The sequence below is a fragment of the Asterias rubens genome, chromosome 11, assembly GCF_902459465.1.
Source record: "Asterias rubens chromosome 11, eAstRub1.3, whole genome shotgun sequence".
Lineage (NCBI taxonomy): Eukaryota > Metazoa > Echinodermata > Asteroidea > Forcipulatida > Asteriidae > Asterias > Asterias rubens.
In genome coordinates this window covers 14,752,077-14,778,198 of record NC_047072.1, presented here as the reverse complement: position 1 = coordinate 14,778,198, position 26,122 = coordinate 14,752,077, and the positions used below count along the sequence as shown (strand labels likewise).

The 26,122-nt window shown below is 37.9% G+C and overlaps 2 protein-coding genes across 3 annotated transcripts in view; one reads left to right on the top strand and one right to left on the bottom strand.

The window, feature by feature from the left end:
- The window catches only part of LOC117297066 (CNK3/IPCEF1 fusion protein-like), a 39,298-nt gene extending 19,054 nt beyond the window's left edge, over positions 1-20,244 (bottom strand). For both annotated transcript variants that reach the window (XM_033780194.1, XM_033780195.1), the window contains exons 1-5: positions 20,008-20,244; positions 6,480-6,643; positions 5,562-5,764; positions 1,124-1,259; positions 477-596 (exon numbers count right to left, since the gene is read on the bottom strand). In XM_033780194.1, coding sequence (XP_033636085.1) covers positions 477-596; positions 1,124-1,259; positions 5,562-5,764; positions 6,480-6,643; positions 20,008-20,065 — 681 coding nt within the window. In that variant the 5' untranslated portion in view covers positions 20,066-20,244. The remainder of the gene's footprint in view (positions 1-476; positions 597-1,123; positions 1,260-5,561; positions 5,765-6,479; positions 6,644-20,007) is intronic.
- A 33-nt stretch (positions 20,245-20,277) lies between these two features.
- On the top strand, positions 20,278-25,631 carry LOC117297067 (trafficking protein particle complex subunit 3-like). The gene is made up of 5 exons (XM_033780196.1): positions 20,278-20,426; positions 21,851-21,948; positions 23,032-23,131; positions 23,666-23,848; positions 24,733-25,631. Exons 1-5 carry the CDS (start codon positions 20,385-20,387, stop codon positions 24,850-24,852), a joined length of 543 nt encoding a protein of 180 aa, XP_033636087.1. The 5' UTR covers positions 20,278-20,384; the 3' UTR covers positions 24,853-25,631.
- Positions 25,632-26,122: the final 491 nt, after the last annotated feature.

The window sequence follows — 26,122 nt, the reverse complement described above, 5'->3', positions numbered from 1 at the left end:
TTCATGCTACTACCATATTTGCCACAATCCCTGTGAGCAATCATTATCAATGGAAATTCTCAGCCTCACTTTGGTTCAATGAGATGAATGGGAGTAAAACAAAATGGCTGATTCTGTGATGGGAGTAGGGATGCAGTTTTTTACGTGTACTGTCTTTATAGATGCATCACCTGTGTGGCCCCAGTCATATCAGCATGTACTGATAAAAACCCTGTCAAGGTAAGAGGCTATAGAAAGGAGGAAGAGGATAAAATCAATTGTAGATAATCAATGAATCAAGGCCATCACTAACAATATGAGTTAACCATTGTAGGTAAGTAGGTCAATCTTGCAGCATTTTGGACTGCCAAGGGATCTTTGGTACATGTTGTTTACAATCAGTAAGGCCAGAAATCTTCAACAGAGAAAATATTGTGAATATGTTAATCGTATACACGACACTGCTGTTTAGTTGTGCAATAATTGGGATTGCTTACCAGTTCTTCTTCTATCTGTTTCTTCCTGATGCGAACTTCTTCAACTGTTGTTGGTTGTATCACCAGGGGATCTGTTGATTGTCTGTTTAAATTATCTGTAATTGCAGTAAACTCTCTTGCCTGGTTTTGTGTGGGGAAAAAATCAAGAAGTCTGATATCCATAATTGTGTTACTATACCCTTATCACAGAGAAGGTATCACACTGGTGATGTCTGCAGAGGGTTTGTTTTCTTCACTGATTTCGTGAGCATCTTGTGAAGTAGATGGAAATTTGCATCGGGGATAGGTTCAGTTGTATTGTAAGTTGATTTGATAAAAAAGCAAAAACTAATTTTGGGAGAAATGTCATGAACTTGTAAAGAGACAACTCATCCCTAGTTATTTCATGTCAAAAAAGTTGTATGGGTATGGTGTTGCACATCAATAGTTCTTATCCTAAATGAAAATGTAATAATTGCGTCAGGAATAAAGAATATTATTTGGGGTTATTTCACTTTTCACTGTGTAAAGCACTGTAAACTCAGTCCTGCTCAAATGGGATTCAAACACTGCTTGTATGCAGGTACAACCATTGCAGAGGTATTTATCACAAAGGTATTTATGCATTTTACGAGGACGATTTAGTTTGTGATCCCCACTTTACTCACAATTGCCATGATTTCAGGTACAGCGGCTGTTAGGTTGGACTGCTGCTGTACAGCTTGGGTCATGTCCAAAGCGTATTGTAAAATCTCTTTGCTGAACTCCTGGAAATACTTCTCTGAATTGTTTGAAAATGGTGGTCTGAAAAATTAGGAAATATTTCCAGGTCATTAAATCAATTGTAAGAGGGAAGGGTCGTTCATTGTAATGGTTTGGTTTTAAAAGGAAGAAAATGTGAACAAATAATAATTTTCATGTTTGATGTTGGTTAATACAAACAAAAAGTAAAATGAATACAAATTTTCTTTTTGGTTCTCAACTTAAATTTGTAGGGTATGGTTTAAGAATCTTTCAAAAGTAATTAGCTGTTTCGTAGCGAGGCGCAGCGAAACAGCTCTTGTTTTTGTACAAGTTTTTTTAGCTGTTTCGTAGGGAAGCGCAGCGAAACAGCTCTTGTTTTTGTTAAAGTTTTTTTTATTATTTTTTTTTTTATTTGTCTGTTTCAGTACTCGCAATTTTTTGCATAGTTCCGAAAAAGCAATTGCAATGAAACTTTCAGGGATTGAAGGTTATGGTGCAATAATGATCCTAAAGCAAGGATGTCATGATGACGTCATCACTGGTCACGTGACGTCATCTTAAAGGGGTTTTATGTTAAATGTTTGAAAATCTCTATCAAATCAGCCAAACGAGACCGTAGGTTTCTGTTTGCGGGATGTGGTAGGGATAAATTAGGTCTTCATTTTGTTTTGTGTGCGTGACCTCACATGACCTCTACTTCCGGTTGAAACGGGCAAAAAACGGAAGTGCCCTGTAACTCAAAAGTGGTAAAAGTTATGAAGTTGCTTTTCAAGGACGTAAGTGTCTAGCAAGGGTGGGCAGTTCAAAAAAATTATTGATGACGTCACAAATTGCAACAGCGCCCTCTAGCGGCAGGTTGGAAACTCGTCAAAATGGACTTTTTTGAAGATGTGTGTGGTGAAGTTTTTTGTAATCACTTCAAATTTTACACACACATTAACTATCAGGCAGCCATCATATGTGTGAAGTTTCAGATCAATGACGTCATCGGGGGTCACGTGAAGCGGCCTTAAAGGTGCACTTTTTGAACTAATATAACTCCCTAAGTAACTATGCGATCATGTTGAAACTTGGTAGGTTGTTAGATATTGGCAAGCTTTCGTGAATTGCGAAATGACGTCATGATAACGTCATCACACGATTTTTTATGATTTTTTCTATTTTTGCACCTTTAACACATAAATTCCTATCCGAACATGGTATAATTCAAATTATTTTTTTAAATAGCCTGGATTAGTCATAACTGCTGTACAAAAAATGAATAAATTTCAAATTAGTGGAACAAAATTTAAAACTTTCTTAACGAAACAGCCTCTGCATTTGTGCACAAATGCAATTATGTCTAGTTTATTATTGTTAGCTGTTTCGTAGCGAAGCGCAGCGAAACAGCTCTTGTTTTTGTTAAAGTTTTTTTTATTATTAGCTGTTTCGTAGCGAAGCGCAGCGAAACAGCTCTTGTTTTTGTTAAAGTTTTTTTTATTATTGTTTTTTTTTTTTTTTTTTTTATTTGTCTGATTCAGTACTCGCAATTTTTTGCATAGTTCCCAAAGTGCAATTGCCATGAAACTTTCAGGGATTGAAGGTTATGGTGCAATAATGATCCTAAAGCAAGGATGTCATGATGACCTCATCAGCGGTCACGTGACGTCATCTTAAAGGTGTTTTATGTTAAATGTTTAAAAATCTATATCAAATCAGCCAAACAAGACCGTAGGTTTCTGTTTGCGGGATGTGGTAGGGATAAATTAGGTCTTCATTTTGTTTTGTGTGCGTGACCTCACATGACCTCTACTTCCGGTTGAAACGGGCAAAAAACGGAAGTGCCCTGTAACTCAAAAGTGGTAAAAGTTATGAAGTTGCTTTCCAAGGACGTAAGTGTCTAGCAAGGGTGGGCAGTTCAAAAAAAATATTGATGACGTCACAAATTGCAAGAGCGCCCTCTAGCGGCAGGTTGAAAACTCGTCAAAATGGACTTTTTGAAGATGTGTGTGGTGAAGTTTTTTGTAATCACTTCAAATTTTACACACACGTTAACTGTCAGGCAGCCATCATATGTGTGAAGTTTCAGATCAATGACGTCATCGGGGGTCACGTGACGCGGCCTTAAAGGTGCACTTTTTGAACTAATATGACTCCCTAAGTGATTATGCGATCATGTTGAAACTTGGTAAGTTGTTGGATATTGACAAGTTCTTTACAAATGTGAAATGACGTCATGATGACGTCATCAAATGATTTTTTATGATTTTTTTCCATTTTTGCACCTTTAATTAGCTGTTTCGTATTGACAAGTTCTTTACAAATGTGAAATGACGTCATGATGACGTGACGTCATCGCATGATTTTTTATGATTTTTTCCATTTTTGCACCTTTAAATCATAAAATGCTATCCGAACATGGTATAATCCAAATTATTTTTTTTAATAGGCTGGATTGGTCATAACTACTTTTATGCAAAGAGAATTTCAGATTAAGTGGACAAAAATTGAAAATTTTCTTAACGAAACAGCTCTGCATTTGTGCACAAATGCAATCGTGTCTAGTTGTTTTTTTTTTTATTTGTCTGATTCAGTACTCGCAATTTTTTGCATAGTTCCCAAAGAGCAATTGCAATGAAACTTTCAGGGATTGAAGGTTATGGTGCAATAATGATCCTAAAGCAAGGATGTCATGATGACGTCATCAGCGGTCACGTGACGTCATCTTAAAGGTGTTTTATGTTAAATGTTTGAAAATCTATATCAAATCAGCCAAACGAGACCGTAGGTTTCTGTTTGCGGGATGTGGTAGGGATAAATTAGGTCTTCATTTTGTTTCGTGTGCGTGACCTCAAATGACCTCTACTTCCGGTTGAAGATGTGTGTGGTGAAGTTTTTTGTAATCACTTCAAATTTTACACACACGTTAACTGTCAGGCAGCCATCATATGTGTGAAGTTTCAGATCAATGACGTCATCGGGGGTCACGTGACGCGGCCTTAAAGGTGCACTTTTTGAACTAATATAATTCCCTAAGTAACTATGCGATCATGTTGAAACGTGGTAGGTTGTTGGATATTGACAAGTTCTTGTGAATTGTGAAATGACGTCATGATGACGTCATCAAATGAATTTTTATGATTTTTTTCAATTTTTGCACCTTTAAGTCATGAAATGCTATCCGAACATGGTATAATCCAAATTATTTTTTTAAATAGGCTGGATTGGTCATAACTACTTTGATGCAAAGAGAATTTCAAATTAAGTGGAAATAAATTGAAGATTTTCTTAACGAAACAGCTCTGCATTTGTGCACAAATGCAATTATGTCTAGTTTTTTTTTGTATTTGTCTGATTCAGTACTCGCAATTTTTTGCATAGTTCCCAAAGAGCAATTGCAATGAAACTTTCAGGGATTGAAGGTTATGGTGCAATAATGATCCTAAAGCAAGGATGTCATGATGACGTCATCTTAAAGGTGTTTTATGTTAAATGTTTGAAAATCTATATCAAATCAGCCAAACGAGACCGTAGGTTTCTGTTTGCGGGATGTGGTAGGGATAAATTAGGTCTTCATTTTGTTTCATGTGCGTGACCTCACATGACCTCTACTTCCGGTTGAAACGGGCAAAAAACGGAAGTGCCCTGTAACTCAAAAGTGGTAAAAGTTATGAAGTTGCTTTCCAAGGACGTAAGTGTCTAGCAAGGGTGGGCAGTTCAAAAAAATTTTTGATGACGTCACAAATTGCAACAGCGCCCTCTAGCGGCAGGTTGAAAACTCGTCAAAATGGACTTTTTGAAGATGTGTGTGGTGAAGTTTTTTGTGATCACTTCAAATTTTAACTGTCAGGCAGCCATCATATGTGTGAAGTTTCAGATCAATGACGTCATCGGGGGTCACGTGACGCGGCCTTAAAGGTGCACTTTTTGAACTAATATAACTCCCTAAGTGATTATGCGATCATGTTGAAACTTGGTAAGTTGTTGGATATTGACAAGTTCTTTACAAATGTGAAATGACGTCATGATGACGTCATCAAATGATTTTTTATGATATTTTCCATTTTTGCACCTTTAAATCATAAAATGCTATCTGAACATGGTATAATCCAAATTATTTTTTTTAATAGGCTGGATTGGTCATAACTACTTTTATGCAAAGAGAATTTCAAATTAAGTGGACAAAAATTGAAAATTTTCTTAACGAAACAGCTCTGCATTTGTGCACAAATGCAATCATGTCTAGTTGCATTTTTAATTTGCATATAATAGGTTTTTATATAGCGCTTTTTACACCCTAGCCCTGGTCACTGGGCCATTTAATTCATTCCTTAAACCATCTCAGCCCCCTCAAGGAAGCTTGACCATTCTTAGACATCATACCTGTCCAGCCATGAGATAAGTGTCTTAGCGGCTGATATCGTCTCAGACACTCTTTGTAGGATTGTTGATGGTGGCGAGTACAATCTATCTCCTGCATGGCTCCCTGACTGGGTAATCTGCTGAAGCAGGTTAGCTAGATTGCTTGCATTGGTGTTCAGTTTCAGGGCCACTGACTGAAGATTCTCGCTTGGATGTCCATAATGCTGGAAGAAATCAAGTGAAATCTGATAATTGATTTGATTTGATTTGAAATGATTTATCAAAAACAAAGACCATCACAGACAAAGGCTGAATTGCAGTCAAATTACAAAGAGATAACAAATATACACATTTCAAAGAGTTAACAAACTATTGCCTCAGAAATTATCGTTTAACGATTCAGATTGCATTAGTTACAAGATACAGGGCTTGGTGGTAGCAGAAAAACTTGGTAATAATGTCAATTTGAGCATGCACACATGTTCCAATTCTTGCATCCCTGAAGAGATTTCTTTAATTATTTCCCTTGTCTCTGATGTACACACCATCCTCCACTAGACTTCGTACAAACAACTTAAATAGAATTCCCTAGTGGAGACATTTCGTTTGTATTGTTTTTAATCTCCATCGGATAGCCAATATCAAAATACTCTTTCAAGAACAAAACATTTACCCAAACCTCTCTAAAACATCTTTCTAGCCTGGGGTGTCTGGGCTTCTTAAAGACACAATGTTTTCAGCTCTAGCATCCTTAGTTTGTCATGTACTCGTATTAGTGTACATTGAAAAGTACTGGATACACGTACTGGAAATTAACAGTTTGGATGCCATGTTTTTAAATACCTAACACAATTTTGACATCATATTTCCATATCCTTATACCTGACTTATGAAGATTTCTATTTGAATACAGAAATTAAATTTAAATCTTATATTTACCACGACTGATAAAAGGTCAACAGCTTCCAGCATGAGTTCCTTATGTCCCATCTTGGTAATATTCAAGGTATCTAATTCCTCTATCGTCAGTTTGAGCAGACGATCACCATTTACTTGATGTTCAATGAAGTTTGGGATGTACTGCTCTAAGGCATTATCAAGTCCTGAAAGATGGAACAAAAATAAAATGTCAAGTTTCCAACAACCAACAAATAGAAAAGACCCTTCAGGCTGGATCCATGTGTCTTTTATGCGTTAAGCATCCTTTAAAATAAAAAATACACACTATAAGACATCATTGGTAGGAATAATGCAGTATCGCTATGGATACATGGAGTTATTGCTTGGTTTCTTTTTGATTTTTCACGATTACCATCTTTATAAGATATGAACTCAACCGTCACTCAGTTATTACTCAAGCCTCATTACATAAGCACAGTAGTAAAATACAACATCTTAAAATCTTAACTTAAATTTGTTTTTATAAATAACTGTTAAAAGGGATAGCAGCATCATCATGCCTACATGTGTGCATCTACATGTAGTGAAATCAACCAATTTGATGTTTCTATTCTATGACTAGCAAACAAAAGTCTTATTTGCCAAAACTTTAAACTCCATTATTACCTTGATACTTAGGTAGCAGTCAATACATTGTGGCCTGAAAACAAGTCTGGGATATTGACACTTAATAGGCTGTACTCTTAATTTCTAGTACCTTGACTTTCAGGTAAATATCTGATGACTAGGCATAGCATATTTGAATTGCAGTATTGCAATAACAAATACACTTACAACTGCTATATTTCTTATATTATGTTAGTATGGGCCAATTTTTTTTAATATGCACTTCCTGCTACAGAGTTATAGTTAAGTTGTCAACAACTTTGCCGAATAAAACATAGTTGTGACTACACAATGAATGTCCATGAACTTTCAGTGCACAAAGAGTAAAAGTATCTTCCTGCAAGTGTACTTCATTGAACAAACTCCCTGAAGCATATCTTCAGCCTACACAATTGATGGGCAAGTTGGCTGGCGAAACACAATTGATGGGCAAGTTGGCTGGTGAAACATTAACAAAATCAGGAAACCGGTGTACTTGTTGTAAAAACACCAAGTTATGTTGGAAATGGTTCAATTTATAGCAGATGTGTTTCTCTTCCTGTTACTTTTACTTTAAATTATAAGTGAAACCAGTTGAAGAGAAAACATTGTCCAGGGCGTGCAAATTTTAAGGTCATGCAAGTATAACATTGTACGTACCGGTACCCTTCCTCATCCAACCTTAAAAATTCTCAAATGTTGATTACAACTTCCACACATATTCCAAATTAATTTGACAAGACCAATATCTTTAGCTCATAAATGACTACTAATATAAACTGCTTTTATTTGAACAACCACTTAGAGAAGATTTATCTTTTGGTAAGCACACTTTGATACTTGATGGAATTTTTTTGGAATATATTTATCAGACTCAAAGTCAACATTTGAACGCAAAATGTTGATTAATGAACATTATGACACAATGTCAATTGTAAAACACAAGACTGACTATCTGGTCTTGAGTTTACTTGCCTGACCCTTAAATCTTTATCCACAAGTCTGCAGTCCAGTATACATTTTGAGCCCTGCCTATTACTATAGAAGTACTTCTAAAACTGTACAAGATTTCTTGAAAACTTAACATGGTGCAACTTGTTGAATGCTTGCAGAAACTTTTCTGGTTATTGTGTTTAAATTCTTACATATTTCATGACAAGCAGGTTATAGTATGTATATTGGTATTTTGAACATTCATTTTGAAATTAAAGGAACACGTTGCCTCGGAGCGGTCGAGTTGGTCTTTGAAAAGCATTTGTAACCATTTGTTATTAAATGCATATGATTAGAAAGATATTTTAAAAGTAGAATATAATGATCCACACAAGTATCACTCGAAATTGCGTGGTTTTCCTCTTACCTCGTCAACAAACACAGTCGGCCATTTATGGGAGTCAAAAATTTGACTCCCATAAATGGCCGACCGTGTTTGTTCGCAAAGTTAAAGGAAAACCACGCAATTTCGAGGCAAATATGTGTGGATCATTGTATTCTACTTTTAAAACATCTTTCCAACCATATGCATTTTTATAACAAATGGTTACAAAACGCTTTTCATAGACCAACTCGTCCGATCCAAGGCAACGTGTTCCTTTAATCCCAGCTAGGTAAATGGTCAATTTTAGTCTTGGGTGGCTTGTCTGAAAGATAAGCTTCTGAATCTGATTGTAACCAGGACTATTAATTCAAAGTTCAGGACTATTAATTCGGGACTATTAATTTCGAAGAACCTTGCAGAACTGTTTGTTAGTATAGTTCAAACTTTGAACTATACTAACAAACAGTTCTGCAAGGTTCTTCGAAAGTGCACTCAATTCAAGGCGCTTGGCAAACAAAACACAAACAGTTAAAGAGCTTACTTGTCGTTAACTGTTTTTGTTTTATTGTTAAAAAGTCTTCAGCAGTTTCTTGAACATGGTCATTAAGTTGGACTGACAAACTTTGGTGGGGAGCTATGTAAGGGCCAATGTAACCAAATGCACACTAGTCAACCGTTTTGTCATGAGCTTTGTTTATGAATATTTCAAGTACAGGTGGTACAATGTAAAAACTAGCATGTCAACCCTATAACTTCCCCAAAACAGATGGTGATATAATGCAGGGAACAATATTGTCAAATAATTTTGTGTAGCAAAATATTAAGACTGAACTTATTTTGTGCACACTGAATGCCAATTAGCAAATCACAATTTTTGAGTAGAACCTGATACATTTTGTGTAGGATTTTGCTCTGCTGTATAAGGGGAAATCGTTGCAGTTTAAATGCACTGGAACAGGTACAGTTACTTTTAATAACCTTACACAGGTATGATATTGCTGTTTTAAACACAGGATGTACAGTTCACAGACAATTATGATGAAGAGTCTCCAAGGTTCCTTTAAACAAAGAAATACAGTATTAGGGGTGACACAGTATATTTTCATACTCTGAAGTCAGGAAACCACACAAGGAAGAAGAGGAAGTAATTTTGTCTTTTATATATATAAGGGCTTTAAAAGCTCTTGAATCTTGTTGATGAGTGATCATGACTAGTCATTAATTTGTGTCTGATGGTAGTTAGAAGTTATCATGCTTTTACTAAACATGTATTAGATCCTTAAAAGTCAACTCATATTATATACTGTTGGTTAACATACAAGACTTCCTCAAGACACAAAGACACGACTCAATCAAAAATCATTTTTAAAAGTCAGACAGCTTTTCATTATCATTGTACAATTTGCATACAATGAGGCTTTTTTAAATGAATGGCCTTTCAAGGAAATTGGAATTGAACCAATTAACTTTGGCTCAAAGGATCAACGTTGTGCTTTTAAAGTGCAAGAGGTGTAACTCCTTGGTTTGATGACATCTGCATTGTTTTAAATGAAGATAAAGCTAATCGGGGAATTCTATTTTCAAAAGGTGGTTGCGTTGTTTCATTTTAAGATACTGCCGAAGTCTGGAGCAAAAATGTCCATGGGTGAATAAAGAATAATCCCTATTAGGAATACACTCCTCAGATTTAAATTTTGGGGCAGAAAACGGATAACTTTTTGCATTATAACCACATCACTTCGAAGTGATATTTCTCCACATACTATCAAAGGTTGCTGTACAGCAAGGCTTCTAACAAAACGTTTTTATTGCCAGTGATTGAAGAGTGATAAACACATGTTTAATCATGGAAACAGTTTATCCTTGATTATGCAGTTACATTGTTTTTTTAAAGCTGTTTTTCCAGTTTTTCAATCAAGGTTGTTTAGAAATGAAAGAATAATCAGTTACACTTTTCACTCTCTTTTTCATATACAGTTTTGTTTCCGAAAACATATTTTCTATTTAATGAGTAGCTTTGATCCTCCATGCTATTAATTAAATTCTTATAAATTTATTTTAAAAATACAAAACTGTTAAAGAAAAATAATTATTTTCTCGTCAGAACAGGTAAGTATTTTTTGTCAACATCAGCAATGGTTGAAGCATGGCCACCATTGAAAATCATGGTTTATGTTTTGGTTGTCTTTACTTTTATTATTTTTGCCATTTCACTATTTCTCCAGAATACCTTTATATGAATTGTTTTTTTTTAAAGTAATTTCTAATGCACAATTAAACCTAATGTTTTCAGGGGTTAGAACCTACTTCAATAATATGCTCTGCAGTTATTTTCGTCTACATTTCAACGTTAATAAAGTAATTTCTAGTTCTTGTTAAAAATTGATTATTTTCTTACAAGTGAATTTTGTCACCAAAAAATCGTACACACATGTAAATGAAAATGAAAAGTGTTTAAAGGGAAGGTACACTATCAGTAATTGTCAAAGACCAGTCTTCTCACTTGGTGTATCTCAACATATGCATAAAATAACAAACCTGTGTAAATTTGAGCTCAATTGGTCATCGGAGTTGGGAGAAAATGATGAAAGAAAAAACACCCTTGTTGGACGAATTTGTGTGCTTTCAGATAGGAACAAAAGACTTCTAGCTAGAAGTCTTTTCTTATTTTAGTGAGAAATTACCTCTTTCTCAAAATCTATGCTACTTTAGAGGGAGCTGTTTCTCACAATGTTTTATACTATCAACAGCTCTCCAATGCTCGTTACCAAGTCAGTTTTTAAGTTAATATTTGTTTTGAGTAATTCCCTTTAAATTTGTCTCCATCAGTTGAATTATAATAGTTTCATGATAACATCATCTTTTCCCATCAAATAGATAAAACAAGGAAGATAGAAGCACGTAAATACTAAATAATGACATAAAACAAACTGCATGAGCTTCCAAAGCAACAACTATTTCATCAAATGCATATTTTAGGAAGTGTCATGGCAGAGCGGTTAAGAGCACCAAATTCAAACTGTTTCTGATCAGCAGAGTGTGGGTTCGAATCCCCAGCCGTGACACTTGTGTCCTTAAGCAAGACACTTCACCATTGCTTCGTCCTTCGGATGGGACGTTAAGCCGTTGGTCCCATGTGTTATGTAACGCATGTAAAAGAACCCAGTGCACTTATTGAAAAGAGAAGGGGTTCGCCCCGGTGTTCCTGGTCCGATCTGCAGCAAATTGCGCCACAGCACCTTGTAAAACATTACATGGTGCTATCAGAATTAGGTCTCATAATTCAAAAAACGTAGTCCCACATCTTGCAGGAAATACTGTATGTTACAGCGCCAGGAGCGTCACTGAGTGACGGACATGTGCGCTATACAAGAAGCCACAATTATTATTATTATTATTCTAGCTCTGCTAAACTCACGGGATTGAGAAATCAGCCAGCATGGGACAGCTGATTACTGGAGGAGGTTTAGTCATTAATAATATTAAATAATAACTCTTATATAGCCCATTTCACAATAACCGTATCAATGCGCTTTAGTTATACTAGCGGGATGCCGCGCGAAGCGCGGCAACCCGCTAGAAAGCTCTACATATAAAATGATGCAAGTGTAGCGTTGTGTACAGGGGAGGGTTTAAGTGGCTGGGCAGTCCTGTATTGTGTTCAAGTCCCCTTTCTTTTTTCCCCCTCACCGGCCCCGTTCATTTCCCCCCACTTCCCTGTCCCACCGTGTGCCCCTCCCTTATCCCGTCCTATATCTAACCCACGCCTCCCGTCCCCGCGATCCCGTGCATTGGCTGGCATTAATCTTTGCTTGCCACTGTTTGCCCATAACTCATATTTTCCAGTTTCGCGCGTGTCCCGTTTGTGGTTCTTTCCCGTTTCATGGGCTTGATCCCCCCATTCAGTTTAATATTGTCCTGTTCCATGTTCCATATCATGATAGTCCCTTTTCATTTTTTGAATCCCTACCCTAGCCCTGTTCATTTTCCCCGTCATTTTATTTTTGCCGTTCCCCCGCCCGTCCCCCATTACACAGACATACCACTTTGTGCCCCTTCCTCTTGTCCTCATCCTAAATCTAACCCGTACTTCCTTCCCTACATCCCGTCCGTGAATTGTTCTTTGCACTTTTTTCCTGCTCATAACTTTCCCCGTTCCGCGCGGGTCCCGCCAGTCAGGTGGTTCTCCGTTTCGTGGATTTTTCTCTGTCCAGTTTATTTTTCCCCAACCTATGTCCTCATTAGTCCCTTTTTCATTTTCCCCTTTCTGTATTATTTTTCCAGCCCTTTTACTATGTTCCCTTCATTTTTTGCCGTTCCCCCGCCCCCTTCCAACAGACGTGTCACACAGCGTGTCCCTTCCTTCTCCCTGTCCAGCAGCATGCTCTAATAACCCCCACCAGCCTTCGCCATGTCCTGTCGTCGTGCCTAGCTCGATCCCATGCATTGCACTTTACTGTATGTACGCGAGAAGTTACTGGACGTTCGCGCTGTGACTGTGACATCACAAAGGACGCCTGCACTCAATCACAAAGTTAGACCATCCGCGCTTTGACTGTGACGTCACAAACAACACATATCCCCAACCCACGGGTACCCCGAAATTGACCTCAGGACGCATCATTTTAGCAGGGTGCAGGCACCACTTAACGTGAAAACAACATGGCGGCGCCCATGCAATTTAAGCGCTTTTATAATATAGAAGCTTTTATAGCTCCATAGTAATTAATACATGGTGGAAATTTAAAGATGCAGAATCTGACCGCAAAGAAGTTATTTGCTCAAATGCGACCCAAAAGAACAATCATGTCATGGGTAAATAAAACACTATTTTGGGGGACTTGGGTCGTATTTGAAGAAAAGGTTTTGGTTAAATTCGGTGGCCGAATGGGCTGTTGCCTGTAGTGTAGTGTTTTAGTGTGGAAATGGTTCTGGGCAATTCCATGGTTAGTTTCGTTACACATTTAGCTGCTTAGCAAAGCTCTGTTGTCTCCAATATTAACATGAAAGCCTATCAAGTCTCCATTTTTGTAACATGGCTACATCATGGCTAGACCTAATATACAAAAAAATTACAAACTTCTAGACACATTTATTCGGTTGTTATGATCAGTTTAATTTTGGTTAGTTACGTTACAAAAAAGGGACATGGAAAAAAATTGCATTACTTTGCACAAAAAGTTTCCTCAAACAGGGTACAGCTGAAACAAACTTTACTATTTCTATAACTACAAGGGTACTGCAAGTGTTTTGGTAGGGACAAAAATAAAATAACTCTTATCAGTTCCAGGCATTGCCCCAAAATCATGGTTAGTTATGTTAGTTAGTTACGTTACACTTTGTCCGTGACTAATATTATTTGTGATACACCCTTTGTACTTCACTCACAGCTCTAATCTGGTCTATATTAGTAACTAGTATGCAATACTACACTAAATACAAATCAATTAAGCAAAAAAACAATGGAATGAAGTAATATTTGGTAATATAATTGTGTGACGGGCAGAAAAACGTGTGTAAAACGTATTTTTTATGCTTCTTTGTTGACTTAATATATTCATTTATTCACACTTCAAACCCCGGTTCAAGCGCCCCCAGCGGTGGCTTTATTTTCAAATTTATCCATTCGGATCATTCTATACTTTGATGTCGGGAGAATAACAACTGTCAACTTCTTGTTCTTCTCCGGCAGGTAATGATCTTTTCTCTTTATTTATTTCACATTTCCCCTTTATCATAAATTGCATTTACCATCATACAATCCCTTGCATTTATACTTGTTTTATACATTTTGCTTAGATTTATAGCCACTTTTTAATGTTGTTTTGGCAAGATTCCGAATTGAGATTCGGCAATCAGGAGTTCCGCCCTTTTTCAGAACTTAGTTTCATTAACCTTTCTTTATTTATTATACATGAGTTTGAGTTATTAGAAAGAGATAGTTGAGCTCTTGATGAGTAATATTTCTTGAGGTGTATTTTGCACAGTTTACAAGGTTTATTTAATTGAATATTTGGGCGTTTCCAAGATGGCGGACGCCATAAAGGTTTTGGCGGGAACCTGCCAGAGGAAATACTGTTTTGTATTATTTCTTTCTTTAATGTTGCCATCCAACTACAATCGTTATTTGATGGCCTTAGTTAGTAATCGCTTAGACATTAATGTACATTTTCTAGCGATGTGCCTTTTTCTAATTGCTTAATTCCGGGGCTGAGAGATACCCGCCCCGTTTGTGGATTTATTAGTTGCCTTATTCTTTGAATAACTCGTAGACATAAGCACTGTATATATTAACGTTTATTTTATTGCAATGTTATTGTTTCTCATTAATATTATTGATTCTATACTTTGATGTCGGGAGAATAACAACTGTCAACTTCTTGTTCTTCTCCGACAGACTGTGTGAATAAAGCCCAGAGGCCAGAGAGCTAAGATATGTTTCCACATTAAAATCTTTCATTTAAACCGGTCACAAAATGGTGGAGAATCCGGTTCTGTGGAAAACATTTTCTTGAACAACTCTGCAAACTTCACCTGTTTGAGACTCCTGCATGAATACACGACTCTACCATATATCCTGGCTCTTGACGACACCGACTCTACTGTAAAATCCTGGCTCTTGACGACACCGACTCTACCGTCCTGGCTCTTGACGGTACCGAAACCAGACACACCAACACGCACCCGGCGATACACCAATAGCCCGGGGCTACACCAATCGCCAGCGATACACCGATCGCCCGGTGTTACACCCACCGGAGGCACACCGCACAGATTTTCTACTATGGCTCAACATGTTCACGAAACGCCACCGAACTCAAGTTAACGCTACCTGAAAGTGCAACAACTTCCAAGAACAATAACCACGCAAGAACTTAATCGACGAACCATGGTTGATTCGGGTCACACCTGAACAATTACAAAGGACTCCTCAAGACAGTAGCTATATCGACTTGAAATTCGGAAATCGTCAAGTATCAACGAACAATGGTTGACTCGGGTCACACCTGAACAATTACAGAGAACACCTCAAGACAGTAGCTATCTCCAGTCGAAATCGGAAGTCGTCAAGACCGCAATCCAAATGAAGGATTGAAGTAAAACACAATACAAATTCCAGTAGCTCTTTCGAATTCTTTGCATTGCAAGTACATAATACTAGTAACATGTACTACTGCTTTTAACATCTGCAAGAATTTTTGAGTTACGTAATAGTTTGTTTACAAAACAAGTGCACTTACCTTTTCATTCTAAGGTGATCAATCCATTATTGATTATAGTTGTGTATTTTTGCTTCAAAGTGTGGTGTTGAAATTCCTACTTGTACTTTATTTTTTTGAAGCAACACCCGTTTCTTATACAACATTCATAGCTGGTGCTATTTACTCGTTTAGCCTGTTGTAAATTGTTTAGTGGATTTGTGCTAAATCTCTTTGCATTTTATTTGTGCTGAATCCCTTTGTATTTCATTGGTGCTGAGTTCATTACAGAGTGTGTGTAGAGCAATTCCAAAAATCATTGCAGCGTTCAGATTGAAACCTTTTATGCTGAGTTGCGTGTAAGCTGAATTGCGTATTTTTGAGTCAGTGTTTTATAGACACAAGGTTATTCTATTTTGATTGCTCACACTAATTTTAGAGTGAAGCCAGCAACCATTATGATGGTAGGGAGAGTGTAAATATTGTTTTTTTTATTGAATTGCCTTTACGATTCTTTTTGATCTTGATATTAATTGATTAGGATCGAGGCAGTTTTGTACAAAGATTTGCTTGATATATTTACTGATATTTGTGTACAGTAACTTCAGTTACTGTGTACTCTGAAACTTGATAAATTAACTTGTTTTCAGAGCTAAGTTTGATATTTTCAGACCATCCAATTTCTTGCATGGCAAACTCAAATAATGACGAATACCCTATGATATCACCTACAACATTCCGAGGTGACCACCCTCCTCATCTAACTCCACAACGTCCTCCACCATCTCCTACACAAAGAAGACCACGACGTCATCCAACCTCACTACCGGAAGAGTTCTTAGATGATCTGGTTCAACTTCGGAGACGAGTGAGCCAAAACTTCAACTTCACCATGCAGCAGCAACCACAGCAACAGCAGCAAGAACAAGTCAGAACCAGCCCTAAACCTGCCACTACTGCGTCACTACCACAACGTAGCTCTCCTTCATATACGGAACAACTGAGACAACATGAACGACCAAACAGCCCCTTCCATAGATCTCCGTCAGAACAAAGAAACCCTCTCACCACCAGGACAACAACACCAAGACGAAGTCCTACCTCCTTCATGGGTGTGCCCCCAACATCCCACAGAGTTGGCCAATCTTCTTCTCAACTAAGTTCTCAACATCTCCAACTGATGCCGTCTCACCAAGTGAAGCACATACCGACTTTTACTGGCCAAGAAAAGACACTCTCCATCGATGACTGGGTACGAGACGCAAGCTATCTGATCGACACCACAGCAATACCAGTTCATCTTCAATTTTCTACAATTGTTAGATATCTGGGAGGCTCGGCCAGGAAGCTCATTCTCAATCTACCATTGGAACTCCAGACTCCAAAAGACGCTTTTGCAGAGTTAAAGGCACAGTTCAGTGACATACTTTCTGGAGGAGACCCTCTTGCAGAATGTTATGAGAGAACGCAACGCCAGAACGAATCCCCTAGCATTTATGCAGTAGAACTGGAAGCTACCCTCAGAACAACTGAAGAACGCATAAACAGGTCAATTTCTCCTTCAGACAGAAACAGAATGTTGACTCAGCAATTCATGCGTGGTGTCAAGGATGACAGAGTAACACAGAGACTAGCACCTATGAAACCTCGTGAAATGACCTTCCGCGACCTCCAAGCTGAACTTCGACTCATTGAGAGAGAAAACCGAATGGACGCCGCTCTCCATCCTAGACTAACGAAGCCACAGACGTCTCAACCACCAAAGCCTCAACTACAATCAAGTCAGCCACCCTCTTCTTCAGAACAGAAGGCATCGCTTCTTCGTCCTGAACAACAAGTTGAATCCTGTAAAAGACCAGAGTATGATCCCCTACTTATGCAAGATGTCATAATGCAGATGCAACACCTTACCCAAGAGGTTGACAACATTGAATATTTGGGCGTTTCCAAGATGGCGGACGCCATAAAGTCACAATTGCAAAAAAGGTATAAAAAGCCATTACCTCGCCATATCATTAACCCGGGTCACATATATTACAAATTGTTTATGTCTGTAACATAATAAACTTGTTCCTTTACATTCATAAGCCATGCAGAATTTTAAAGTCACAATAAACCAAGTGAATTTCTCTCTTACATATATACCAAAGAAAACAAAACAATAGAAAGGATGATGAATGAATTCCTTGTCTTGACTCTTGGTCATGGACACTAATCTTAAAGTTCAACCGAAAAATTTTGAAATGCTCGGATTGTTGACATTTTCTGGCACATCTAGCCTGAAAATCATTTTGTCCCTCCTATAGAAGATACAAACATTTTGAGTGGGCCATTTTACATAAGATGTTTCACTGCCCCTCCCATGCCATCCACATGACCTTTGCCATGGGAGGTGCAGAAGAAAGTCCAGTGAATTTCAATCTTGTGCTGCTCTTGAAGTACAGCTATCCCACTCCACAATGCTTTTCAGCTTAATGCTTAAATGGGCAGTCTCTCTCTCTTCATCACACCCTCCCTCCTTTCCAAACCCCACCCCGGCCTACCAACACCAGTTCCTCTTTGCCCTTCTACTACATACATGTACCCCCCTCCCTAATTAAGAACTAAATCCTTTGATTCTCCATGTACAAAGGATAGACTTATTATAATATTCAACCTTTTGAACCTGTCCGGTCCTACTATTTTTTGTGCTTTGTCCTAAAAAAAATCTCTATGAGATGCACATCAAAATGTTTTGTTTTTTTTGGTCACACTATTCACATCCCATGGTCTGTTTGCACAGGGCAACAAACTTATAGATATATGAGTTTGCTTCCCCCTTACACACAAGCTGATATTGTTGATGATTAGACAGCAAACTCTCTTGCTGTTTCTTATGTCACAAAATGTCTTGATGGCCACTGCCTTTTTCTCCTTGTATTTTTCAACTACAACTCTAAGATAACACTTTAAAATAAAATTCATATGGATTACACCATGTAACTTTAGGGTCATCAAACTAACCCCAAAAAATTCACCACAAAAGGTGAAGAAGATGAACTTGTAGGACAGGTGTGTTGCACATGGATCTTGCATACATAATATGCATACAGACAAAATGAGGCACATGGCAAACAAAACATATGCTAGAAGTTGAATTGTGGGCCAAAGAATAGTATCATACTGCCCTAACTTGTTTAAACTTTACAACATGGCTGAAAACTTATGCTTGTGTCAACTTAGCAGCATCTTAATAGTCTTAATGTCGGTTAGTTACGTTACACTCCGGTTAGTTACGTTACATAGTTACGTTACAGTTTTTGACTGCTTCTATTTTCCACATGGTAGGCCTACAATTGTTATGGTTTTTCTTTCATTATTTTAATTAAGTAGGAAAATTCAAGATATAAACATTTTAATTGATTGCCTTCTCTACAGGCGGAAACAATCAGAAGTTTTGGTTAGTTACGTTACATAGGCTTTCATGGGGTACAAGCTTCACAGATTGATGGTCTGAATCTATCACAAACACAAATTTTGACTATTGCAGCCAATGTGTAGGTCCAATCAATGAATAAATAATTATGATTAGATTGATTTGATACCTTGTAATCTTCCCCATTTAGTAGTAAATTGAAGTTGCGCAACTTTTTTACACATAATTTCATGATAAAACATTGTTGGCACAAAAATTATTTGTTTGTATCTTTCTTGCAAGGACATGACATTGAAACCATTTTTTCCTGAATATTTGATGTATATGCTACCATATAAGCCCAAATTTTACTTAAAAAATACAATTCTAAATTGTGAGGTCATGTCCACTTCTTCACGGGGAATTGCCCTTCTCTTTTAATTTTTATCGGTCTAAATAAATGGAATAATAAGTCATTTTTAGTGACCATGATTACACTGCCATCATGGCTTTTTCTTCTGTTCTCTATGTATGGAAGACTAGCCAGCCATGCCAATGCAGCCCAACAATCATAGGCTACATTATTAATTCCTAAAATGCAGTCTAAGTTCTAACTACATTGTACCTCCATGGTCTATTAAAAGGTGGGTGGTGGTGGTGGGTCGCAGTTGAGTTTGTTTTGGGTGCCTGAGATTTTCTTTGGTTGGGTCGTGGTCAAAAACTTGGTGTCGTGCGTGGTGAAAGACCGCTGATCTACACCGACCATGCGGTAGTACTAGTTAGTAGTAGTAGTACCGTAGTAGTAGTAGATGCCGCTCTAACGCCCGGGCACACAGTGACTGAACATGACTGAACGTCCTCCGGCAATCAGAATCAGCTGTCCTGGATGATTTTTCAATTCCGTGACCGTGGGAGCTAGTTAGTAAGAAAGTAGCACAGTGCGTTCCTTCGCTGCAAAAATTAAAGCTCCAGAAAAGTATATCAGAAATAAAAAAATAAGGTGATATTTACCTTTAATCCAATTGCCAATCTCCTGTGGAGTCCACGATGTGATATGTAAGGAAGACATTCTTGTTTAATGTTGGTGTTTCGGTGCGGGAAATGCACCACTACCATTCCAACGACACGGGCCGAAATGAAAACAGGAAGTAAATTAGAATGTCAGAATAGTAATCCTTCCCAGGGTTTTTATCCGACATCGTTCTCAAAGTAATGAAGTATAGATAGACTGGTGCCTTGTCATAGCTTCTGTTTCGTAACGTATAGACTGTGTTGTGACTTAGGGAATATACTGGCACTACTTATTCGTGTTGTAGTGTTGTTTTCCTCGAGTGAATTTTCGATTTAGCTCCAATTGAAATAAGACGGCAATTCAACTAGCAACAAAAATGTCAAGACAAAGCGGTCGTTCTAGTGATCCAAGAAAAGTGGTAATTGTTTACATTTTAAAGCTTAATTAAACCAAGCGCAGACTTGATTCATACTCTCTAGTTGTAGTCGTATATTATTTTATTATTTTTGCATGCAGACCGTGAAAAAATGCAAGAGCGCCACCAACCTGTCCACTTGCTTTTAATAATTATGGTAATCATATTTGCCAAATAAAAACAATAAAAATAAGTGGTTTAATAGTAATTTTATGACATTTCTTGAAAGGATTTGTGGCATTTAAATGATACATGTCACTGTCAGAATGATGGATGCTGCAAAAATTGTTGTAGTTTTATCACCACTTGTTTAGTTTACGCATAGAGTAAGGACGGTTTACGTCTGTGTCAAGTAAGACTTAGACTGTCAAGCGCAGTGTACTTTGGGCTGTGTGTACTGTATTGTGTGATTAGTATGAATTTGATGCGTTTAGTTTAATTAAAGTTAGATGGTTTCCAAGTTTTTATAATTTACAGTGAAATGCTCTTCACGCACAATCTCAACAGCGCACGCTGATGTTGCAGTACTGATCCAGATCCATTGTTTATAAATTATGTGTTTTCTTTGTTTTTATTAAGATTTGCCAATTTTTACCACTTAAAAAAATTATGACATTCATTCTTAGAACACACTCTTGATCTTCAATTTGTAATGAATCACTTCATAACACTCAAAGTCATATGGACAAAATATATAAATAAAAAAAAAATGACCCAAACTAACCAACCGTGTACACAACATCTAGCATCATCACAACCAATCATCGTAAACCAAAACACCACTTGCTATATAAGTTGAGCGCATTTCATTAATTTGCACAATCACAGGTTATTTGTGAGAAACAATAGCCTACAGAATAAGCGCGCATTTTAAATTTCTGCTCCCACAAATAATGGTTGCAACTTTGCAACCTCCAGATTGTGCAATTAAAATACATTAACTGTGTGCATAAAGATGACCGCCACGGCAACATGACAGTTTGGTTTTGCTGATTGGTCGATATATTGCTAGCTGCATGGTTAAGAGAAGTGCCCTTTAATTATCTTTACCACTGCAAGCTTTGTGCAGCTCTTGTTTTGGTTATTTTGATATTGTGTCAGCCTGACTACGAGGAGTTGTCACTGGAAGTACAGATTAGAAGGTGTTAATTGGCCAAGTAGTTTGTAAACAATTGAACAATTGAGAGTTGCACCTAAATGAGAACTGTAAAAAAAATCTTTTGAATAATCATCTTGTGTGTGTCCGCGTACATCCATTATGATGTGCTAGTTACAGTCTCTTGGTCATGGCGACTTTACGAGAATTAGCTGTGACACACTTTTCAACTCAAAGCTCTGAGCTGTAAACCACTTCTTTAGATATTTATAAACTTTGTTTGTATTTGCCTTTCTCAAAATGTGTTTGATTTTAATCTTTTATTTTTTAGAGCCAAGAGCTGTTTACGCTGACATATGGATCCCTGGTCTCTCAGCTGGTCAAAGATTATGAAAGTGACGAGGAAGTCAACAAACAGCTGGACAAAATGTACAGTATTTCAACATTACTCAATTAATGTCATATCTAATATTGTTTTAAAGACACTGGACATGTTTGGTAATTACTCAAAATATATATTAGCATAACAATTTAGCCGTTGATGGTATATATATGAACAATGTGAGAAACGACTCCCTCAGTTTTTGAGAAAGAGTTAGTTTCTCACTTTAAAGGTTTGAATCTGAAAAAGACCTCAAGCCTGAATTCTTTTTAAGTATCTGAAAGCACACAAATTTGTGCAACAACAGTGTTTTCTCTCATTATTCCTTGTAAGTTTGATGACCAATTGAGCCCAAATTTTCACAGATTTGTTATTTTATACATAATGTTAGGATGCACCAAGTGAGAATACTGGTTTTTGACAATTACCAAACGTGCCCAGTGTTTTTTAAACAAGTTTAATAAGAAAAAGCCTAACATCACATGGCCAGATGAACACTCTAAGGTGAGGGTTACACAAAACTAATTTGGGCAGTCGAACCTAAAAAACTTAGACCAGGGGCCCATTGCCGCCTACTTTTAGGGCTGAAACAGGGTTATCCCCTTCTCTATTGTCTGCAAGGATGTATGCACAGGTATCATCTACTAGGAGCCTGGTTGGTAGAGCATAATGCACTACCTTCCCAACTTTTTACAAAGCAAGGTTAAGTGACCAGGATTCAAACCCACACACTGCTGCTGATAACACGGTGGTTCGTACCAGGACCGGACCCCTGCTTGTGGTTTGAGTCTTCAGCAGTTGGTCTTCAGTCCCTACATGACTGCATAGACCTTATCGTAAATACTTGGTATGTGCGCATTAGACATGGATTGAGGTGCATGCTGGTCTAGATATCATGTACCTCATTTAACAGTTCGGTATTTGCAAAAAAGGTCTTTGGGTTTTCCTCCCACATCTAAAAAAAAAAAAAAAAAAAAAGAATATTTCCTCAATATCTTGACTACACATATTTCTTCAGTGCTACAGGTTACTGTGTAGTCACTTTTGGGTGCCTTATGTTTTATTCCCCAAAATGAATAACAAAAATAGTATAATTAATAGTACTCTCCTCTTGATATGTTTTAATTTAGGGGTTATAATATAGGAATTCGTCTGGTGGAGGACTTCTTAGCTCGTTCAGGGGAGAGAAGGTGCAATGACTTTAGAGAAACAGCTGATATAATAGCAAAGGTACGGTAAATACAGATTGTAGAGATTGCCTATTCCTTCCATTGTAGTGTATGGACATATCAACTCCAAATTTGGTGTGTGGATAGTTGTCGGTTACCCCAGAAAAGAGACGTCTAAGCAATAAGTCCCCAGGGAGCTGAGATGGTTCAGGGATTAAATGGCGTAGTGACAAGGGGTACTTCTGTTGAAAGAGACGTCTAAGCAATAAGTCCCCAGGGAGCTGAGATGGTTCAGGGATTAAATGGCGTAGAGACAAGGGGTACTTCTGTTGAAAGAGACGTCTAAGCAATAAGTCCCCAGGGAGCTGAGATGGTTCAGGGATTAAATGGCGTAGTGACAAGGGGTACTTCTGTTTAAAGCACTCTGAGAAGCCCTTCAGGAGTAAAAAGCGCTATATCCAAAATGATTCTTAATATTAACTCAAGAAGAATGATATAAACCTCAGCTGGGCATTTGTCAACCATTCTTGTTTTAACTACTCATTTCAACCCCAAGTTGTGTAACAAATTTTGTCTTGTTTTGTTTTCTCCTTAGTCTGGCTTCAAAATGTTCTTGGGTATCACTCCTACAGTATCCAACTGGAGTGCAGCAGGGGATGAGTTCTCTCTAGTACTTGATAATAATCCACTGACTGACTTTGTAGAACTACCAGAAGAACGTAGCCAACTCAACTATTCCAATATCCTGTGTGGAGTCATCAGGGGAGCTTTAGAAACAGTAAGATTAAAACTAGGAATCACAAATCTTGTTTTCCTGTTTTGAAAATACATCCCGCCAAGTTGATGTAGATTTTGTTTTTTTAATGTGTGTAAAAGCAATGCTTTTCAACTCTTATGTCGATTGGAAGCTCAAGAAGGTAAGATTTGCCAGTGAGTTGACAAACCCTACAAACCCATTTATCTACATAGGTTGTGCATTTTTATGTGCAACATGGCACAGCTGCACTGTGCACTCTGTAGATGTGTTCACTTGTCTCTGTGGCGTTCCATAGATGAGAAGCAATTATAGCCAAGCGTCTTGCCTGACGGTGCAAGTGACTCATCCATCACAGGGCTTGATGTTCACGCTGGACCGCAGGCCTGAGGCCAGTGGTTTTAGCTTCGGTCCAGTAAACTTAATGCCGAACAAGTCCGGGGCTCCGGCGGTCTTGGTTTTTTTTTATGTCAAATTGGATTTTTTTTTGAGGCGGCGAGAATGACGTGAAGTAGGTATATGGAACTTTATTGATTGGGTTTTACAGCAAAAAAAAAAAGCCTCCTAAGGGATGAAAATGGCCTGCTGTTCAATCGTGTTAACTTTTTTTTTTTCTAATAAAATTTTGGTATTGTAAAAAATCTTCCGGTCCAGTAAAAATTCTGAGCAACAAGCCCTGCGGTCTTGTGGATTTTTTCAGAACTTGAGTTTGATGCTCTATACCATGCTTAACATGGCTATGGCTAGTTCATATGCTTTAATCATGCCCATGCAGCGAGTGGCTACAATAATAGCCAAAGCTGATCAGTTGAACCCAGTCTCAGTCTCAGTGACCTCTCCTCTACTATGTAATGTAATTGTATGAACTACCCAACTGACTGTTGATTGTTCTGATTAATACATTTCAGGTCCAGATGGATGTCAATGTTCGATTTGTTCAAGATATCCTCAAGGGAGACAACCAGACAGAAATCAAAGTCAAGTTTATCAAGAGGTTAGAAGACGCTGTGCCGGCTGGAGAGGAGTGAATAACCCAATCAGTGTTAAATTATTCTATTATGTATATACTGCTAGATTTGTTCCCATTTGCCTATGTTGATGGCAGGGAACACATCAGAAAATAACCCTTACAGACTGTAATAGTATTTTCTCTAACTAAATACTATCAGAAATAACTCACTAGGAAACAATATACTGGGCTTTTCAAACCCATGTTGTCATAAACTCTCCGTGTGTAATTAACATAAATCATAACATGTGAGAACTGTGTACAGCTAGCTGGAAACCATCCAGTTGTAGGAGCTGCCAACTGAGGGCGCTATACATAGACAAGATGATCCACTTGTCACACAGACTAGGTATTTTAGCATGTGGCCTCTTCTCATTCACACCAAACTGTATGGACATGGATAACATTGGAACGCCTGATACGCAATTGTTATTTAAGGCCTACTGGCTCCATTCCTTCTGAATCCCTCACTTTACCATTGGGCTATTTTGAGGTATAGTTGACACATCACTGCTTCACTTATTGGTTTGGGTTCATTTGTCTGTATGCACCCAATCCAAACAGGGCTCTCTTATAGTGTCCACCATACCTCAAACAGGCTAATTGGATATAGACTCTTGACACAAAGAGGAATTCTTCTAAATGAACCATCATTTTTGGTTGTCTTTGTGTATATTTCGACTCCCAAAATGGCACACAGGATTTGGTGTGAGTGCACCCCACGTTGGGTGCGTTCGTTTAGCTTCCCTGGGTAGACCCCGGTCTGCCCCGGTACAGTCAAATAGCTTTGACGGGGCTCACCGGGTCAGCCCCCAGTGCCCTGCTTGTGGAGTATGTCATTTAGGGGTGACCTGAGGTGCATGCCGTCACCACGAGAGGGCGAGTGTGATCGTTCGATTAGCTCTTGTCAGGGGCTCACCCGAATGAGCACCGCAGGGTCGACCCAGGGAATGCACCCATTGTGCAAGAGGTCACTAGTAGGATATGGGACTGTAAATGTTAATTTGCCATTTTCAATGACGGTTTGTCACACAAAAAGACTGTCGAAATTGTGTTTAGGGTGTGTTAGTTCATTCATAGCTTAGATTGTAACATAATATAAGAGATCATTCTATTCGACCCTTGTTTTATCACACATTTTAAAATTTCTGTGATTGTTTTTCTCATATTCTTTCACAGTACCTATTTTGAATGGTATGTAGCATAGTGATAAATGTTGCCCCACGTAAAATGAACTTCCATTTAGAATGCAGATGCCGTAAAGAAGTTTGTTTAAAGTGATAACTTTG